Source organism: Coffea eugenioides, chromosome 1 (assembly GCF_003713205.1).
Source record: "Coffea eugenioides isolate CCC68of chromosome 1, Ceug_1.0, whole genome shotgun sequence".
Lineage (NCBI taxonomy): Eukaryota > Viridiplantae > Streptophyta > Magnoliopsida > Gentianales > Rubiaceae > Coffea > Coffea eugenioides.
The window spans coordinates 47,707,776-47,728,079 of NC_040035.1; the positions used below are offsets into that span (position 1 = coordinate 47,707,776).

At 38.6% G+C, this 20,304-nt stretch overlaps 3 protein-coding genes across 6 annotated transcripts; 1 reads left to right on the top strand and 2 right to left on the bottom strand.

The window, feature by feature from the left end:
* The first annotated feature begins 1,920 nt into the window (after window positions 1-1,920).
* Window positions 1,921-8,613, top strand: LOC113764962 (flowering locus K homology domain-like). 3 transcript variants are annotated; one of them, XM_027309012.1, is made up of 7 exons: window positions 1,921-2,025; window positions 3,744-4,040; window positions 6,170-6,419; window positions 7,025-7,173; window positions 7,266-7,544; window positions 7,715-7,909; window positions 8,171-8,613. In XM_027309012.1, exons 2-7 carry the CDS (start codon window positions 3,747-3,749, stop codon window positions 8,348-8,350), a joined length of 1,347 nt encoding a protein of 448 aa, XP_027164813.1. In that variant the 5' UTR covers window positions 1,921-2,025; window positions 3,744-3,746; the 3' UTR covers window positions 8,351-8,613. The 3 variants fall into 3 exon arrangements, with proteins under 3 accessions (XP_027164813.1, XP_027164820.1, XP_027164828.1); XM_027309019.1 differs by lacking the exon at window positions 1,921-2,025 and adding an exon at window positions 4,949-5,121 and having other exon boundaries at window positions 3,954-4,040; XM_027309027.1 differs by lacking the exon at window positions 1,921-2,025 and adding an exon at window positions 4,949-5,088 and having other exon boundaries at window positions 3,954-4,040.
* A 1,171-nt stretch (window positions 8,614-9,784) lies between these two features.
* On the bottom strand, window positions 9,785-13,246 carry LOC113751973. 2 transcript variants are annotated; one of them, XM_027296119.1, is made up of 3 exons: window positions 13,113-13,246; window positions 12,785-12,873; window positions 9,785-12,344 (listed from the first exon to the last, which is right to left on the bottom strand). In XM_027296119.1, exon 3 carries the CDS (start codon window positions 12,337-12,339, stop codon window positions 9,976-9,978), a length of 2,364 nt encoding a protein of 787 aa, XP_027151920.1. In that variant the 5' UTR covers window positions 12,340-12,344; window positions 12,785-12,873; window positions 13,113-13,246; the 3' UTR covers window positions 9,785-9,975. The 2 variants fall into 2 exon arrangements, with proteins under 2 accessions (XP_027151920.1, XP_027151925.1); XM_027296124.1 differs by having other exon boundaries at window positions 9,785-12,501.
* A 1,570-nt stretch (window positions 13,247-14,816) lies between these two features.
* LOC113778031 (fructokinase-1) lies at window positions 14,817-19,218 on the bottom strand. The gene is made up of 6 exons (XM_027323282.1): window positions 18,534-19,218; window positions 17,443-17,693; window positions 16,996-17,287; window positions 16,168-16,320; window positions 15,396-15,757; window positions 14,817-15,295 (listed from the first exon to the last, which is right to left on the bottom strand). Exons 1-6 carry the CDS (start codon window positions 18,969-18,971, stop codon window positions 15,205-15,207), a joined length of 1,587 nt encoding a protein of 528 aa, XP_027179083.1. The 5' UTR covers window positions 18,972-19,218; the 3' UTR covers window positions 14,817-15,204.
* Between the last annotated feature and the right edge of the window lie 1,086 nt (window positions 19,219-20,304).

The window sequence follows — 20,304 nt, forward strand, 5'->3', positions numbered from 1 at the left end:
TGCCTCTAGTCAACTTCTATTTCCTACTTTCTATGCAACTAGACATCTGCTTAGTATAAGCCATGCATTCTCATCAAGTTTGGTTGTACCTTCATCAATTATAATCACTTTCTATTATCACATTTAAGTAGAAACATTTGTACCTTTTGTCCATGAATGCTAGATAACCTATTTCGTCCGTGAATGCCGGATGGCCTATTCCGTCGGTTAATTAGATTAGATTTTAATTACAAAAAAAAGATTAAAAATTATGACATGTCTATTTGATAGATACAAATATGAAAGTTAAATGTCATTCCAACTTAATCAAAAAACACTTAAGAAAAATATATTATCTTCATTGAGAATTTTTGAGGTAGTCCTGACATTTTTCACATTTTTTTGCTGATGATTCCCTTATTTTCTATAAAGCAAGTTCGTTTGATGCCACAAAATTGATGAGAATTTTAAAATCTTGAAGTGGCCACAAAATTGTTGCATTTTGCGTTTAATTTGTTTTTTAATTTAAGTTGGATAATGGATACTCAACACAAATACCCAAACCGCCCAAAATATGTATGAATTTTTATTACCCAACCCAAAATTGACCCAATACCCAACTTACCCAATCCAACCTCTCAAATTTGTGGGTGGGTTATTGGGTTTTGGACATAATTACCAGGTCTAATGGTGATAGTCAACAAGGGATCTTTCTCATAAGTCCGGTGGAGATGGATAAGAGGAGAAAATCGAGAAAATCCATGACACTTGTCATAAGAACAAGAATAAAGAGCTCCCTTCAATTTCTCATGGAATGACAATATTGCCCACAATATCATGCAATAGTCCATTCCACGTATGCAAACGCCATCTTACGCTATAACCGGTTTGTTGCTGTCCATAAGCCAACTCACACTTTTAGTATAGTTAAGATTAAGATATGACATAATGCACTTTTCCCCTCAATTCCATATATTAGCATATTAATCGCAATTGAAATTTGCCTGTTCGCTGTCTCCAAGGGTGTGAGTTTAGGCTCGTTTTGGAACCTAAATTAAATCGATGAAAGGAACGTTGGTAAGTAGGGTAAAATTTGATATGAGCTAGCACTTGACCGATGGAGGTTAATTCGACTAGAGGGTCAATCTTTAATTCATTAGGATTTAATATTTACCAACGGATAATTCAATAGGATTTAGTAAGAGAACAAAAAACCATGTATCCTATATATCAATGAATTGACACCATTGCGGAACTTTTTTTTTTTTTTTTTAGTGTAAGCGGGAGGACTCGAACCCGAGATCTCTTGCTTACACTCCCTCCCCCTACCATTGCAGAACTTGCTTGTTCTCTTTAGTTTATATTCAATTGACACATATATTTATCAAATAAACTGTTATTTGTTGTGTTTTTGTACAACTTCTTGCTAGGAAACATGGGAATAGTTGATTAAATATTTTTTTAGAAGAATGTTAATTTTACTATCCATAAAATGTTGAATTTCGTTGAATTTACCAAATTTCAAAATTCAACATAGTGCGTTGATTCATCACGATGTATATGTATTGATTTTAGCTTCACAAAATCTTAACTCTCCTTTTTTTTTTGAACTATTTAGATTAGTGGGTAGAATGTATCTCATGGGTTAGAAATCTATAGGTTATCCGATAGGGTTTGATAAAAAATTTAAAAATACAAATTAGAGTTTGGTAGGAAGAATTTTTTTTAGACACTCGACCCTGCTATTATCGCTTGAGATGAGACGGATCTGGTTGAATAATCAGCCTAAATTAGTGGTCCCATTACCAATAAACAAGAAGCATGTAGCCAATTTGACTCCTATATGTAACTGAAGGGACGAAAACACAATTATCGGCAAATCGCTGGCTCTATTCCGATAAAAACCTACTCGATTTCTCCTGTACGCCAGAGCCACCCATAACTCGCGAACCCTCGTCCTGCTCTGCCTGTTAGGGCTCTCTCTCTCTCTCTCTCTCTCTCTCTCTCTCTCTGACCTTTTTCACTCGAGGCTTTTTCACGAGCTCTGTAAGTACTTTTGTACCAGATAGATTGAACTTTTGTGCCAGTACTATTGTATCTCTCGCGTTTTCTGATTTTCGTATTTTGTGGCAGTAAATAGGGTTTCCTGCATAATATTATTCCGTTTTTTCTTCTAAAGGCTTGTTACCAATTTGGTGTTTCGATATGAATTTCAGTAGATGAATTTGCTAATACTCCTCAATTTTAGCTATTTTTCTTTTGGGTGGGCGGGGGTGATTTTATTTGCTAGGGCTTTGGTTGATCAATTGGTCTAACCGCATACTTTAGTTGTAGACCTATATTAATTCTTGTGTACCCACTTTTTGAGCCTTGCGTGCCCACTTTACTTGTGTCTGTTTTACGATGACGATGACATTGTTCTAGGAAAATACCTCTCTTATATTTTGGGCTTTGGGTTGGGGCGAGAAGGGAGGAAGTTATTATCTTTGCTGTTCTCGTACACATGATACTGGTGAGTTGCTTTTTAGTGCTTCCTTGCAAATATGGATCCGGGAAGATGACATAGTTCTATAACAATAGTTCTTTCTCTTCCTGCGGGGGGGGGGGGGGGGGGGGTGCAATGAAGAAAGTTACTGTGTGGGCTGCTCTGGTACCCTCAATTTTCTAAGCATGGTGAAGGTGGGGGAAACTGATTACTTTCTTTCTGTGTTTCTTCACAAGTTAGGATCTAATTTTGCCAGTATCAGAGTTAGTTTTCTCGTTATTTTCTTTAGTGGCTAGAACCATGAACTATGGTACTGTTATTTCACTTTGCTGATGAATTTTGAGATGCTTGAGCAGATGAATTTTGAGATGCTTAAGCATAGCTGCTCAAGCATCTCAACCTCACTTCTTCGTCCTGAAGCTTGAATATGATGCATGAGAGTCCTGCTCAAGCTCCAATTAATATCTTAGTTGCTCCACGTTGGCCACTCATTGTCTCTTGGTCTGCATATCACCTAGATTCTTTTTCCTGTTGAAAGGCACTTGCAGTGTCTTTATGTGTATAGTGCTTCACGTGTTTCTCATTGGGACGTCTTGTTAATAAGTGGGCGATTATATGGGCCTCAAGTTGCATGATATTGAATGTGCCCAGATGATTCATTTGTCATTGCTTCTCAAGAGTTGCAGTTAGCATATCGGACCAAGAGGGACTAGATTAGTTCTCTTAAGTACAAGCTGTTTTTTCACTTTGGACTCGAGGAAAATTGCGTTTTGTAGTTTTTCTTGGTGGATTTGCATCAAAGGACCGGAGGGGAGGGGGAGGGAATTGCAAGATTTTGTGTCTATATACATCTACATAGGCATTTTGTTACTTATAATGCAATGAATTATTGGTTGGCAGGTTTTTAAGCATTTTTAAGTTGATAAACGTCATTGAAGAAACTTTTTACAGTATATATGAATATTGTACTTGTTCCCCCATTCTGGAGTGCTAGAGAACATCTAAATCTATACATTGAAGTCATTCTAACTGGTTTCTTGAACATTTTGTCAAGCTATTTAAGGTTGCATCTACTTGTGTACAGATGTTTATACACTAAAAAATGTTATTTTGAGCTTATTGCAGTTTTTTAATCTTTAGCAATTCAAAGCTTCAGTAGTTATAGTTTTTTACTTTGTTTGATGCTTTTAGCAACTCAGAGGAATTCAGAACTTGTTGGTACTATTTCTATTAATCCTTTGAGCGTTAGATCTAATCTTTGCCTGTTTGTTTTTTTAAGCTAATGGCTGATGAAAATTTTGAGGAACATGATTTGGTCAATGTGCAAGAGACAGATAATGTGCCTGAGAACTCACAACCGTCAGAAGATGCACATGTGCCTGAAAATGATTCAGGTGTAGCTGAAGAAAAGAGATGGCCAGGATGGCCTGGAGAAAATGTGTTCAGAATGTTAGTTCCTGTTCAAAAGGTTGGTGGTATCATTGGTCGCAAAGGAGAGTACATAAAGAAAATCTGCGAGGAAACGAAGGCTCGTATCAAGATTCTCGATGGTCCTCCTGGGACTACCGAAAGAACTGTGAGCATCTTACAAGGCCATTAATTATTATGAATTGCTAAGTGGAATTTGGATATAGTGCATCCCATTATGTGATTGGTACTTGCTGGTCTTGTGATATGATGAGGATATTTAGTAATGCTAGTCTCAAGAGACTTGCTAATGAATAGTAAAATGGTTTGGATGCCCTATCATAGGGTAACATTATCTTTCACGATATTTTTTGATAAGCAACTTGCCTGTCTTTCTTTTCTTCTTTTTTTTGGGGAGGGGGGGGGGGTGGGGTTGGGGGGAGGCAATGGGGTTGGATGTTGGAATCTTGCAAAATCTAGTCACTCTATCTGGATTGTGGTTCAGAATTCATTTGGATGCATCATGAAGTTGATCCATGTGCTTATTCTCTCAGGAATCCTTTTTAGCACTGAACCATGATATTGGCCTTTGTTTACTCCAAAATGAGGCTGCTTCTTATTTAATGTTACTGATTATTAGGTAATCATCTGAAGTTTAGTTGTGGAGAGTGGAGCTTTGATTTTTCAGAGTCTATGTACATCCTGTTGTGCTGAATTCTGCCTGAAGTAACTTCATTGTTGAGAAATTCAATAATCCATAGGCAAAGAGTTAACTTTTTTATTTCTGAAAATCACACTAGAAAACTAATAAAACAGTCAGGTTGAAGTTTGAAAGTCAAATATCCATAAGAAGTGATGTATACTGTCATGCTATAAGCATTAATAAAGTTATAAAGTAGTAAAAAAAACCAAATTATCTGATAAGTGGGATGCTACCTTTCCCCTACTCAAAAAGGAAAAAGAAAGATAGGCGAGATACCAATTGCCAGTAGCAAGTTAAAGATCACAAATGTCCACCAGAAAACAAGAATGGGAGAGGAAGGTTTATTTTTGTAATGACCAAATGAATGTTTGCAGGTTTTTGCAAATTAGGCAACATTTCAATCGCCAAAGTGGCTTCAAAATAGAGGAGCCAAAGATCCAGATTGCAGCAATCAGCATTGAGCATAGAAGTGCTGAAAGTTCTTCTGACTAGTTGTCAGAAATATCTTGTGCGGGTATCTGTACCAAGAAGCATTGCACTCTGTCTGGTAACTTCAGAACTTGGTCGATTGGTGTCTTGCCTAAAGACAACTAAAAAAAATGGGACAGTAACTCCGCTCATCAAGCTAATATGATGAAAGTGTTAATGCATATGTCAGTTGTTAACATGGTAGAATGATAAAAACAAACCAATATTACAAATATAGTAACATGTAGTACCAATGGCACGTATCATATTTAATAGCAAACATAATTATGGAAATCAATCTATAAGTTGCGGCACTGATTGGGGCTAATAGTAGGTTGGATATTTACTCAATCTGTCTTCTCTCATCTAAGCTTTAAACCGATTAACTTTGTGACTGAGGAGTTAGCCTGTGGCACCATGGATTTAAACCTGTGTAACTCACTAGTTGTATAACATCTGTTTATGATTTCCCTTATCTACATTAAGAGAATCTGAACCAGCTCAACAAAAAGTGAATAGATATTCTGGAGCTATTGATCTGCTAATAGAAATTGGGGGCAACCTATTTACGGTGGGAGTTGTAAAAATATATGCTCCATTGTACTACCCAAAGATGGAAACTTACGGCTAGTTTAAACATAACTGTATTGGTTGAGGTGAGTTTTTGAGAAAAGAAAAATCCGGTTCGAATTCTTGGAAAGGAAGAAAATAAAGTTGGGTTGAATGAATAAATGGATAGGGCCTCGCGGCTTCAATTAATTATAGGGAAAGATAAAGCAACGGGCTTCATATTGTAAGAGTTGGTGACACTGGACCAGATTTAGTTTCATCTTCTGATGACAAACTTAAAATTAATCAATGGGGAACTATATCTTTTTTCCCTTGCATAAGTGTGGCTTGGAAGCTTTATTAATGTGTGATACAACTGTACTTTGTCTATGTACAGCTATCACTGCTACTAAAGTCAGATTAAGCATATTCTCCTTGTTGCTTACTGCTATTGAATTTATTGTGTGGTTTATGATGCAAAAACACAGACCTGCGTGTAATATAGCCTGTTGATACAGTTTCATGCATTAGTTCATAGTAGTGGGGTAATTCATGGACCTGTTTGTTACTTTAATCAGGTAATGGTTTCCGCTAAGGAAGAGCCTGATCTTGACATTCCTCCTGCAATGGATGGCCTGCTGAGGATCCATAAGCGTGTAGTTGATGTTGACTCGGATCCAGCTAATGCTCAGTCAGGCAATGGTAAGACGGTATCCACAAGGTTACTTGTAGCAGCAACACAGGCAGGGAGCTTGATTGGAAAGCAGGGTGCCACTATAAAATCTATTCAAGATGCTTCTCATTGTACCATTCGTGTCCTTGGTGGAGGTCGATTTTTTAAACATCTAATTGCTTTCCTTGTTTGTTTGCTGCATCTCTGTGGATCTGGTGGATTGATTAACGCTTTTCCCTTGTTTTGCATATCTATCGATATACTCTATATTTCTACAAATTTCCCAATCAAAGTGGTGTAAAAAATTAGAAGTTGGAGCAAATTCATTTACATGTTCTACTCTTGTTGTCTACCTTTTCTTTTTGTTAGGAGTAGGTCCTTTCAAATTTTGATATAACTTAGCTTGCTGTAATTGTATCATCAGATAACATGTCATTTCAAACCTTACCTTGACTTAGATTTGAAAGTTATTTTACAGCTTCATTTCAGCTTTAGGTACTATTTTCACCTTTTTCACATAAGTGTTCTCTCCATGAGAATGTACTTGCTGCTCCTCCATGTTGGGGATGTCTCCACTAGAGTTGGCAGATTTATTGTTGTCTTGAATAGTCTCAGTTTTCTTTTTTTAGTTCTTCATCAAAACGAGAGTAAAAGTTGGATGTGTCCATGAGATTTTCATTTAATTTCGCCTTTAGCATTTGGTTCTTTTTGCCATAATAGTTTGCTGCTGTTAATACTCTTCGGAAATGGATTCCTGCAGAGCACCTGCCGGTTTTTGCTTTGCCTGACGATAGTGTTGTTGAGATACAAGGGGAGCCTACGGGGTTGCACAAAGCGGTTGAACTAATTGCAACACACCTGAGGAAATTTTTAGTTGATCGAAGTGTTGTTGGAGTATTTGAGATGCAAGTGAGTGAATCAGAAAATTTCATAGCAATTACATTGAGATGTTACTTTTCTTTTGTATATTTATATGGTTTGTTGTTTGCATTTGTGTTCAGATGCAAATGCCAAATGCCCGAGCAAATCAAAATATGCCTCCACCCCAATCTTGGGGCCCTCCAACTCAAGGATTTCCTATGAATGCTGGCGGTGGACCTGGTTATGGGGCCCCTCCTCAATACATGCCACCTCCACGCCAATATGACAACTATTACCCACCAGCTGATGTGCCGCCTCGGGATAAGCAGCCTCGTCCTGGACATCCTGCTTTTGGGAGAGATGCATCAGCAGGATCGCACACAGCAAGCCTGCAGCCACAACCATCAATAGTTACAAAGGTTTCATTTCTTTCTTCTCTCTCTGTCCAGTCCATTATTTGCACTGCAAATTGGAAATCTTCTGCAATTAAAAGTTGTAAACTCCAGATTGGTTGCTTGACCCTGTTCTATTTGAAGTGTGTTTTTTTTTTTTTCATGTGTTTTTGCTGGTTTTTTTCCATGTTTTGTAGGTCACACAGAATATGCAAATTCCTCTTTCATATGCAGATGCAGTCATCGGTGCTTCTGGTGTAAATATTAGCTACATTCGCCGTGCCAGTGGTGCAACTATTGCAATACAAGAAACTAGGGGTGCCCCAGGTGAAATGACTGTCGAAATTAATGGATCTGCATCACAGGTTCAGACTGCTCAACAGCTGATACAGGTACTGCAAATCCTATGGTTTCTGTGTGATTAAGTGTACCATGTCTGATTGGATGATAGTTGGTGTTTCTTTTGTTAAAATTATGATCATGAGTGATTGTACATTGACAGAATGCTTTCTTGATTGATTGTGGTAAATGCTGTACCTTTTTATTAAAGCTGTAAATAAATGTACATCACGAGAGAGTGGTGGTTGCAAGTGCCTGTATTTGCTTCTTGTGCGTGCTTTTTCTAATGGGAAAACTGAATTGTTTAATTGCAGAATAGTATTGCTGAAGCTGCAACAGCACAGAATTCTGCTAGTGGACCACCTGGTCAAGTTTATAATCCTTACGCCCATGGTACTCTGTATGCATCTCCACCATCCAATACTAGTGGACACACGGGCCATGCTCCGGCTGGAGACTACAGTTCTATGTATGGAGCCAGCTATGGTTATTAGGGAAGCTGAATGGTAGCAGGATTGGACTTCTTTTGAGGAATCTATGCATGTCGTACATTTGACGAGTACTTGTTATGACATTAGGTTGAGAGAATTTAGTTCAGTGTTGTATTAGATGTTCATTGCTAGTAATAGTACAAAACTAGGCTAAAAAATTGGTAGTTGCGCCTCTTTGAACTGGCTTTTGTGTCCTTGGAGCGATTTTTCTTGGGTCAATTTATTACTAGTTACCTAGTAAAATTTGGAGTTTTCAAGTGCGCGTAGACATCTTCGTAAGCGTGGGTTTTGATGTTTGCCTGCTCTTGACCCCATGCCCCCTCCCTCCTCTGTGCGTGCGTCTGGGTTGTTGCTGGGGGATGTGGGGTGGGGAGTGGGGTTGTTAAATTGACAAGTAACTACAATGGTGGTGGGATTTATGGTGCCAGGACCTGTAAGATTACCGTCAATCCAAAATGGTGGGGGTTATAGTAACGGGAATGGCGAGATTACAATTAATTCAAAATGGCGGAATAATTATATACTTGAAAAGGGCTGATACTTGGAATTTCTTAATTTTAGAGTTTCACTTTAGATTTTTTACATTACGGGTATTAATTGTTAGTTATTTGCCCCGTATATCAGAACTTCATGGGTTTACCTGTTCTGCACCTAGTCAGGCCAATGATTCTAATTGCAGTTGTCTGGCGTCCAATTGTGCAGCTAGTTTGTGTGTTTTTTTTTTTTTTTTTTGCCCTTTTACACGCCCTTAGGATGAAGCCTAAAATTCGGCTTAATGGGAAACCCCTGCCTCCAAAATGTGGACTTTTTGGAGTTTGGATATATTATGCCACCAACATGTGAGCAGACATTGGATAATTTTTCGTGGCCCGTACTCGCGCAGACAAGGGAACAAAATCCCGGTGTCTTCTCGTGAAATCCTTGGCATATTGGAAATCCAAAATGAATGAACAAACCAGGTCTGCTTTCAGAGAACTAGAGAGTAAAGACAATGTGAGCGTGACTGTACGAGACCGAGCCCGACGAAAACGCACACACGCAGAGATTTGAGGCCTTGGTTTTGCAGTGCCTTATGAACACTTTCAGAGAGCCGTGAAGGCATGGTTAGAGAAGCGTTAAGAAGACAATTAAATTTTGGGAGCGTTAAGCAGCGAGGAATATAGGGAAATAATACTCTGCTTTTAGCTGGTCAAGCCGAGATGTTGTCAATGTGGCAGAGCAGGAATATTAGACGTTCAGAAAACTACAATAGAGACTACAAATTGCCATCCCAGAAATATTACCTCAAAAAACTATTACCATATGGTAAATGCTTCGTCAGATGACCAAGACTGAATATTTTACAAAATAATCTCATAAAATTTTGCTTTAATGGCATCACAATCAGTCTGAAATCTAGATGACAAACAAGAAATACGTCCAACTTAAGATGTGGTCTAGTTTGCAACATGGGCCAAAAAAATTTAATTGACATTCCCTTGTGATTTCACTAATTGCTGCAGAACTTCCACCAGATGGAAATGTAGCTCATCTATAGCTAAACTAACAATCAGAAATTGTTTACATGACTATCAGTCTATCAGAACTCTTTACATCACTAAGAAATAACCAAACTGTATAGTTGAAATTTATATGGGTGCTGCACAGGTTGTTCTAAAATGTCCAGTCTGGTTACAGCGGCTGCAATGAACCACCCGCTTCACATGACCCCGATCTTCTGCACGAGCTCTTCTTTTCCTAGGTTGTGCAGGGGGTCGAAAGGACTTGGGGGGGCTTACAACCATATCCAAACAACTACCTTCAGTTTGAGTATTATCTGTCATCTCCTTCCACAGGGTCCTATCGGGAATAGGGTGTATGGTTTGAGAATAGGCTTTGCGATATGTTGCTATTGTGAAACAACTCTCAGTAAATCGATGAACATTCTGCCTGCAAGAAAGAAGAGCCGCTACAGCATGAGCACAGGGCAGGCCATATAGCTGCCATCCTCGGCACATGCAACAACGGTTTCTGATATCCACAATGTTTGTCCCCTCGTGAGAAATAACCTCAAATTCAGCCTCATTGGCTCGGAGAACCTGGTAGGTACGTGCCCTTTCAATAGCCTCTGAGACACGCCTTTCAGCAGAGGGAACAAGTACAGATGTCCATTCCATACTAGCTTCACGTCTTTCATTGAACCAAGTCATCAATTGCCGGCGGACGCACTCCATCATCTGAATCAGGGGAAGTGCAGAGGCTTCAAGTATCCAGGAATTTAATGATTCAGCTATGTTGGCTGTCAGATGCCCAAAACGTGTTCCCTCAAAATGTGCAGTGGCCCACAAGCGAGGTGGAACTCGCCGTATCCAATAACCAGCTTCCTGCGATATCTCTTCTATATCATTAATCCTGTTCTCAAACTCAACTAACGTGAGAGCATTTGCAGCTTCCCACAAAAGGTTGACAAGCACAGTATTGTTGAATTCCTTCCTGAAACTCTCAGTGAGATGACGCAGACAGAAACCATGGAAAGCAGTGGGGAAATTTGCATCTACAGCATCAGCAATACTTTTCTGTCTATCAGATAATATTGTCAACCTTGGCATGTTCTCTGTGTTAGTTTCCAGAAGATTATGCAGCTCTGCAAGGAACCACATCCAGTTATCATCATTTTCCTCATCAACAACACCAAATGCTAAAGGAAATAGTGCACCATCTCCATCAAAGCTTGTTGCAAAGAGCATAGTCCCTAGGTATTTGCTCTTTAGAACAGTCCGATCAAGCGCAATCAGTGGGCGACATGCATTCAGAAACCCATAAATAGATGCTTGGAAAGAAATAAATAAGCGCTGGAAAGAATTATCCACTAGATTGACATAAACAGATGCAATGCTCCCTGGATTTGTCCGCCTAATTTGCTCACAATATTGTGGAAGAAGGCGAAAGTCTTCTTCGAATGAACCACGAAGAGTAGCCATGATCCTTTCCTTCCCTCTCCATGCTTGCTTGTACGATAAGGTTATCCCATGAACACGGTGGATCTTTTCCAGAATCTCTTTTGGCTTGCATTGAGGATTTTCCCTGAGATGTTGTTCCACGGAGGTTGCAACCCACTGCACTGAGGCTTGTTGATGACCAAGATGAGCAATACCACCACATGCATGTTCTTTGTGGATGGTCCTTATCGTAAATGTAGGAACACCAGGGAGCTTTGCAGCATGAATGCGCCAAGGGCATCCTTCACTAGCACATTTTGCAGTGAAACGAGTCTTATCAGACTTAACTGTCTGTATTTCAAAGTGAAGAGCAATTGCTATGTCCCTCAGAGCCCGACGACAACTTTGGACATCTGGAAATTCTTGCCCAACAGTCAATTCAAGGGTTGGAGCAACAACTAGTGTTCGAGACTGCAGAATAGGGGATGTAACAAGGACCTGAGAAGGCTGGACAGGCGCCTCTGAAACAGATAGAATTCCCATACCATGATTCTGGTCGACAATGAGCTCTAAGTTTTCATCAATGTCATGGGGCTCTACAACAGTCAATTCCTGACTCCCTGGCAAACCAATTCCACTGTCACGAGGAGTTAGAGCAAGCTGTCGACCATGGTTCTCAAAGCCACTATCATCTTGATCTGCATTAAGTACATCATCTTGACTTGGAGTTGAATCACTCTCTCCACTCTGAGGAAATCTATTCTCATGCTGGTTACCTACATCATATCCATTAGAATGTTCATCAGTATGACCTTGGCTACACTGGTTAGCCAATTCATGGTCATGGACCTCAGCAGGCAAAATATCATGATCAGTGGTGGCATTTGCTGAATCTGAGTCATCAGCAGTGGTTGATTTGAAATCTCTAACATGCTCATGAATCTGTCCTGATTCTAAAGTCTGCACCCGATCCAATATTGAATCTCGACCACGCAATAATCCTAATCCAAAATGTGAGCCCTGAACCACAGATGTATCCCTTGTGTGCCCAATAATCACATCGTGGTTCGCCATTAAAACTAAAAAAATAACAAGAAAAATGTGAGAAATGACACTCCCTGTCAGATTAAAGGCGTAAACTTTAACTCAAAGTCTATCCTCAAAAATCCACTCCTCAAAACCAATCATTCTCAGGTAAAGCTCGAGCAGCACTCCATTCAGCAACATCGAGAAGTACTACAACAAACAATATAATAATATAGTCGAAAAGGCATGGGAATAAAAACGTAATCAACCAACCCATGTTTTAGTTCAGAATAATTATACTTGAAGAACCCAGTCGACATGACGAAAATGATCGGTCATCCTAACTACATTTAAAAGTAATAACAAAATTAAAAAAAAAAAAAGAAAAAGAAAAGAAATCCCAAATCCCCTCGTGAAACAAACTATGGCTTTGCAATTCTAGGAAAACAATAAATACAAAAAATAAAGAAAGAGATAGGGGAGAACACCTTACCATAAAGCGAAAGGCAGACGATACAAAACCCTGATCTTTAATTAAGCAGGTAGCCCCCAAATTTACAGCTTCAGAACCCGAATTCTAACCTACAAAAATGAGGGAGAAAATTAAATTGAAAAAAAATAAAATTCAGAATTTCAAAATTAGAAAGTAAAAAAGCCAGATAATCCACATAAATGTAGATGAACAAAGATCAGAATTATGGAGGGAGGATAAGGAGCCCATAAAGGGCAGTAAAGATTTGATTTTTGGCGGGCGGGCGGTCGATAGAAAAATATAGGACATCGATCGATAGACACACGGGAGAGGAGAGAAAAGAAAATACCTGGAAAAGGGGAGGGCAAGGAAGGGGAAGAACTGAAAATATAAAATTAATAGAAGAGGAGGGGCAAAAGGGCAGAAACACCAAACGATATGGATCATCTCTCTCATCGGTCTCGGAGACGTCTTCAGTTTGGATCCCAGCACATAGAGACTGGCTTTGGCCTTTGGGGTCCGTTCCTCTTCTCCTAGGTGGGGGTATTTAGGTCATCCTCCTCTTTTCCTTTCTCTTTTCTATTTGTACTTGCCCTCTATTGCCCCTCCCGCTTTCCACTTTGCCCTGTTTTTCTTTTTCTTTTTTTTTTCCCCGTTAATAAATTAATGAAAAATAATACTACTACTTAGTAGCATGTTTGGATCGGAGATGATTTAAAACAATTTTTGAAATAACGGGAGTTTTTTCTTTTTTTTTTTGTGACGTGATATAAAAAGATAGTTGGGATTAATAAGATTACAAATGAATTGAGTCAAGTCAAATTTTGAACTTATCGAATCGACTTGGACTTGTTAATGTGCGAGTTTGAGTTCAAATTCAAGTTCGAACTCGTCGAACCAAAAAAATGAAACTCTAATTCGACTTGATTTAAAAAAACAAAAAGAAAATTCGAACTTGACTCATTTCTGACTCGCAAGTTTGGCTCGATTTCTGGCTTGCGAGCAGTTCGAGATGTCTGCTCGAGTTACGTTCGACATTATGGCTAGTGAGAAGCTCAAAGTCAGCTCAATTTTAATTAATGTAGGGGTATTTTTATAATTTCACATCAACTTAAGTTTTTCAAGCTGCTTGTTGAGCAATCGAACCTAACAAATGGCTACTTCAGTTCGACTCGTATATATTAACGCTTAGATTGAGCTCGATGAACACCGAACTCAAACAGTTCAAGTCAATTGCAGCCCTAATTGTGAAGATAAAAATCAATTAGAGAAGATGTTTATATTTACAATAAAAATAAAAATTATATTTTTTTTATCTCTGAATTTTGGATTTTGCATTTGACTTTAATATTTAAGCATATTCGTCAGTTCAAATGAACTTGAGATTATCGAATTTGGTTTTTTTTTCTTAAACCATCCATATTTGAAAAAGAGAAAAGTTTACAAATTTAACACTTGTAAAATCCAAATTTGAAAAGTAAGTCAGGTTAACTAGTACACAAGCTAAATTTGAACAAGTTTTTATTGAGCCAAGTTTCAATAATGTCAAGTAATTTAGTTTATTCTTCGGTTTACTGATTGACTTAAAATAAATGTGATAACCTAAGGACGTATGCAATAGAGTCAGAGTTCAAGTCATGAAGTTACGATTATATGTCATCGCTCATGAACCGGTAAATTAGTTCCAAAACACACTAACCATTCCAACTTTACCGGCTTTACTTTCCCCTTCGATCTTTCCAGGTGCTCTCTAAGTTCATGGTTCATCGTACCCCCTCAATTAAATGCATAATTACAAATATGAAGGATACAAAATTGCTCTTTGCAAAACAGGGATCAGTATCAAAATATTAACCACAGCCCCACAGGGAGCTGTAAGGTTGTCTAGGTGTACTAGACAATTTAACAAGTACAAACATCACACCACATAATCAACGCCCAAATTTAAGCACTCTATAAACGTTAAAAGTGTTTAGAATATAGACCTTGAAGTCTTCTCCAAAATCTTCAAAAACATGTACTTCGTGGTAATTAACACGAAGCCATACAAAACTTAGTAAAATTTTTTCACCAACAAACTTTAATAACTGGTAAATACATATAGTTTTTTGAGAACCGCCACAATAATAATAATAAAGTCAACTATTAATCCAGGCAAAATTGTATACTGTTAGATAGTAGAGATTACAGCCCCGATACATTACGGGAAGCTTTTCATTACAGTGACCCAAATTGAAAGGCAAACATACTCGGTTCTACGAACCAAAATCTTTCAAGGAAAAACCATTAGCTGCTGCTGCTTTCCCCGCTCCTAACATGGTACATCCATATCAGACTGCAGAAAGAAATTCAATAAACCGCAATGCCTAAGCCAAAAGAAATCCTTTTAATCACAAATCCAGATTCCAAATAGGAACAATTACAAGGAATGTTAGCAAGTTTCATCTGCTGAGAAGATATTCAAGTTCCTCCATGTAAATTTGACAGAGTACATATCCATATGGAGCTCCACCTCCTACGCCCTTTTGTGACCTGGAAAAAGAGGAGCAATCAAGATCTGGTCTCACGAGAAGAATCAATTCGCTGTTTCTGCATAGTTTGCATTCTTCACGATGGTACAACCCTTTCTAACCTGACGTGTTCGAGCTTTTGTAACATTTCCAACGCCACTTTTTCCAAGCATAAACGACTCAGCTGACCATTGCTCCCATTTATGACCATATTTGAAAGCAGTGTTATCTGCTCTACGTCCAAGTCTTTATCAAGTAAATCCATCCAAAAACTATCATCCTCATTGAGGTCTGATCTCCTTACTAGTTCTATTACTTGCTCCAGGCTTGCCACATTCCTACCAGCACCACAGCCCATAGCAGTTGCAGCACCCACTGCATTTGCTATCGTCAGCGTATGGACCAAAGGCATTTTATGTATAAAACCAAATGCTATTGCAGCCACAAAACTATCTCCGCACCCCACTGTGTCAATGACATCTACCTGTTGAAGACCAAGTTGTTAATTTAGCATTAAGTATGTAACAGGTATTTCCACTCAACTAAGGAAGATTCTGATGTCAGTAAAATAGAGAGACAACAAAACAGAGGTCTCGCGATGCAGTTTCTTATCAAATAACTAGCATTACAATCGTGAAACTACCAAGTTTTCTCCCCTCTATTATTGCCTACAAAAATGATCTAGTGGTGGGTGGAAAGCTATGTGGTAAAAGGTATTTATAATTCTATTTATAATTTCAGAGATCAGAAAACATATATTGTAGCTTCCTAGGTTGTTGAATGTCCCCTTTTCCCTCATTTCCTCTAAGAGCATCCTACCATCAGGTCATGAAATGAAGTTTCATTAATATTCGCGCCAGATGCTCTATAACAGGAAGGACTACAGATTGATACCTTGAATGCAGGAGAACAAGATATGCTAGATGTTGTAATTAAAAGTGAACCCTTTGCGCCCATTTTGATAATAACCCACTTCGTGCGGGTCCCTCTCCGAAGCAACTCTTGTCCTGCCAGAACTGGGTTCCCAATGCCAGTCAATGATTCAGCCTGCCACATTATTATCATGAATAACATCCAAAAGCACTATTAAAAGGAAAACATTAGAATTGGAAAAAGACCATAAGGAAAAAAGGAAGGTGAAATAGCAGAATTGAAAATATCCCCACAGCAACTTAGAAGTTATTAAGATGTTGAAGCACAAACTTAAAAATAAATAGAGTACACAAGAAAACAGGACAAGCAAGCACAAACTTAATATCTGTTCTGCAGTCAAAAATAAATGTCGAAGATTACCAACTGAATACATAAAACTTGAAGAATCCATTTTAAGAAACTGCTTAGTCAAAATGCTTGCTTCCTAGGGATCTTGAGAGTTTCTTAAACACTGAGTAATAACCAAATAGTTCGACCAAAAAGTAAGATTTAGTCTCCCTTGAATCAAAAAACAAAAAAGTAGTAACAATAACAATATTATTAACAATAAAAAAACAAAAACCTCATTGAATTAAAAAATGATGCAAGACAAAAATAGACTCTCAAGAAATAAACAGGAGAAGAACCAACAAGCTTGAAGTCAAAGATGAGGTTCCTGAAAGCTGCACAAAATTTCCCTCATACTTTGACAAGTAATGCAGAGGCAAACCAAAAATACATTATTCTACTTTGTACAAATGGACACAGAAAACATAGCTGCAGCGATAATGGATAAGTTATCAGCCCAACCTCCTCAGAAGTTAACAGAAGGACATCACTCATTCTTAAGAACTTGCTAAGTGCTCTTTGTTCATCAGGTGATCCTGAATGAAGCGTCTTCCCTCGTGGTCCAGGGTCAAAAAAGACTGAGGTTCCAACTTCAACAGCATACTCCAAAGCAGAAACAAGCAGGCTAGGGGCAAGCTCATCAAAGCCGTAACCATTGCAGAAAAGGATTTTTGAGTGCTTAATAGCCTTCTTCGCTTCAGGGGATAGTTTTTTCATCCAAACAAAAGCAGGCTCATTGCTGAAATCTGCTCGACTGAACCCACCCCCCCCAAAAAAAAAAAAAAGGGAAAAGTATTGCCCATCATTTTTTGAAATGTACAGAACAGAGAGAAAAAATGAAAGAAATAAATAAAATACCACAGCTAGTAAATCCATAACCAAGAATATATTATGACGATATTGTCATACCTGCAAAAACCATGTCTTTGCATAGGGTCCACCAACACCCAGCACAAAAGTGTTTCATAGGCTGCACTTGCACTGCTAACTTCATCATTCTCTCCATCCATCCTAACTACACTAATACCCTCGTCTTCAAGGACATCCAGGAGGAATTGCCCATAGATTTCATCACCAACATGACCAATTGTAGCACAGCTAAGACCAAGTCTTGCCGCTGCTATTGCCATATTACAGTTGCCACCAGCTTCCCAGTTTCTCTGTGAGGAGAAAGCATACATAAGGTAAAGCAAACACAAGCTACAAGAATTATAAAAATGATAGGGTGCAAGTAGAAGAACAAAACTGTGACAGGAATTATTACGTCTCATCAATGCACGGGCACTGAAACCATAAGAGGAGCTCATAATTTACACAAATGGAACAGTCAAAAGACTCTAAAATGCATTTACTTTTGGAGCTTTGGAAAAGAATAACTACAAGCAGGTCCACAAATTTCTCAAGAGCAGAATTGTTCAAAGCTCCAACTAAAACTTTTCCCCTTCAAACTGAAATTTGGAATGCTTTATTATCTGGAGTTACATTACGATGAAAAAAATTAAAAGGCAGTCCCCAGTGCCTAGAGTCTTAAAAAGAGACCTTTTCAGGGCAATGAAAAAGATAAACCATGCTGATGAATTGCAAACGAAAACCGTTAATTGCTTGTATTCAGACAGATAAGACAAGCCTCAATTACATAAATCAAAGACAAACGCATAAACTGCTACACAACAATTCGCAGAATACCAATACAATACAGCAGAGGAGCCGACAATACACTTAGATCGGCGCGAAAAGTACTAATTGTCTCTCCTGTTTTGAAAAAAAAAAAGAAGCACTGAATAAAGGTTATAGAGTCCGTAAACCCACACAGCAAAATTTAAAAATATATAAAAGAAAAGTCCCACAACCAGTTTCCCATCCCATAAAAGAAAACTCCCTATAAAGCACAAATTTTATACAAAATTCTTAGATGAAGTGTTCGTGCTTTCTCAGTTTACCCAAATATTATTTAAAAAAAAAAACAGAGAGAGAGAGAGAATACTAATAATAAGAAGAACCTTATCAGGAGGGGATTTTGATACGTCATCCAAGTAAGCTTTACGTTGATCGAGAGGCTTGGGAGGCAATCGAGGAACATTGAGTACAATGTCAACGCAGAGGTTACCTAGAGTTGCGACGTCGATTTCCTTAATCACTCCGACATTCCTTAGCCGCTCATCGTCGTCGACGTCGACGTCGAAGGAGGAGGCATTATTACTGTTGCAGAAGCTGAGGGAATTAAGAGGCTGCTGCTTGGGAAGAGGGATTTGAATACCGGCACTGCAATTAAAGATTGAGCAGTAATAATAAGAAGAAGAAGAAGGGATATTTCTATTGGAGTGAAAGAAATGGTTGGAGGTAGGGTTGTGAATGGTGGTTGGATAAGGAGGAGAGAGGGCATAATTAGGCGGTGGAGGGATTGGGGATTTGAAGGATATGGCGTGATGCAGATGCATTCAGGATTTTACTACTACTACCAGTAGCGGTTAGTGCTCCCTTAGTACTACTAGTAGCAAGTCACAATCCTAGAAAATACTACTACTCCTACAGTCCTACTACTAGTAGACAGACCCCCAAGGGAAGCGAAGGGAAGGGGAGTAGCAGGAACTTGGATTATGATACAGTAGTATTTGAGCAAACTGCAGAGGAGGCGGCCCAGCCAGGAGTGGAAGGTAAATTGAATCTGATGGGACGTTGAAGATGGCAAAGAGGCCAGTGACGCTCCCGAGTCCCAACCGCTCTTCTTATTATTATTTTTTTTTTTTTGTCGACGGAGTGGGTGTCCGGGTCAATTCCGTAAAAGCGGCCCGACTAATCCCACTTCGGTCCGGCCCGGCCCAGCACCCTAACCAGACCTAGCACATTAGATGCACGGAAAAGCCGATGTTGCTGCGGAGGTTCGACCCCAGGACCTGACGGTCCCGAGGAAGAGGCGCCAACCACCAACCCATTCACGTGGGGGCTCTTCTTATTATTATTAGCTAGGGATAATTTCAGAAACCTCGAGAGAGGTTTCTGACAATTTCATCTAATACCCTTAACGTTTTCAATATTACACTTAACTCCCTTGATCCTATAAAATGATCATAATAACCTTAATATATTAATATTTTTCATGTAATTAAGTAATACACTCCTAATCTTGTGCATGGGAATGCACCGCACAATTAAATATTTAATGGAAACAACACTAATTCTTTTATCTTTTATAACTTAGATTGAGATTTTAGAATTTACGGATTGATGGTAGCAGTGGGCATGATGATAGTGGTACTAATTTGAGATGTAGGTATATGAAAGGTTTAAAATAATAGAGATAAGGGTTGAAAATAGATTTGAAATTTTGTGCATATTCTATTTTTTTTTAATCAAATTTTATAACAAAGTAAAATGAATTTCAAAATTCACGAGGACAGTTTGGGTTATTCATTCAAAAATTTGACCACTGAATAGTTTTTGTTACCAAAATGATAAATTCAAGGGAGATATGTGTTATTTTTAAAATTTCAAGGAAACTAAGTGAAATTGTTCAAAACTTGAAGGGAGGTTTCTAAAATTATCCCTATTAACTTACGGCAGCCAGCTCCCCTTACTAGTCTAATTTCTTTTTTAAATTTTATTTTTTCTTTTTCTTCTTCTTCTCTCTTCCTTTTTTTTCTGGTGGTGGGGTGGGAGGGGCAGCCAGTAAGGGGGGGGGGGGAGATTGGAAGAAAGGGTCCATATAACTCAAGTTGATAATTTGACAACCCAATACAAATCCCATTCATTCACACATTCTTGATCTCCAAA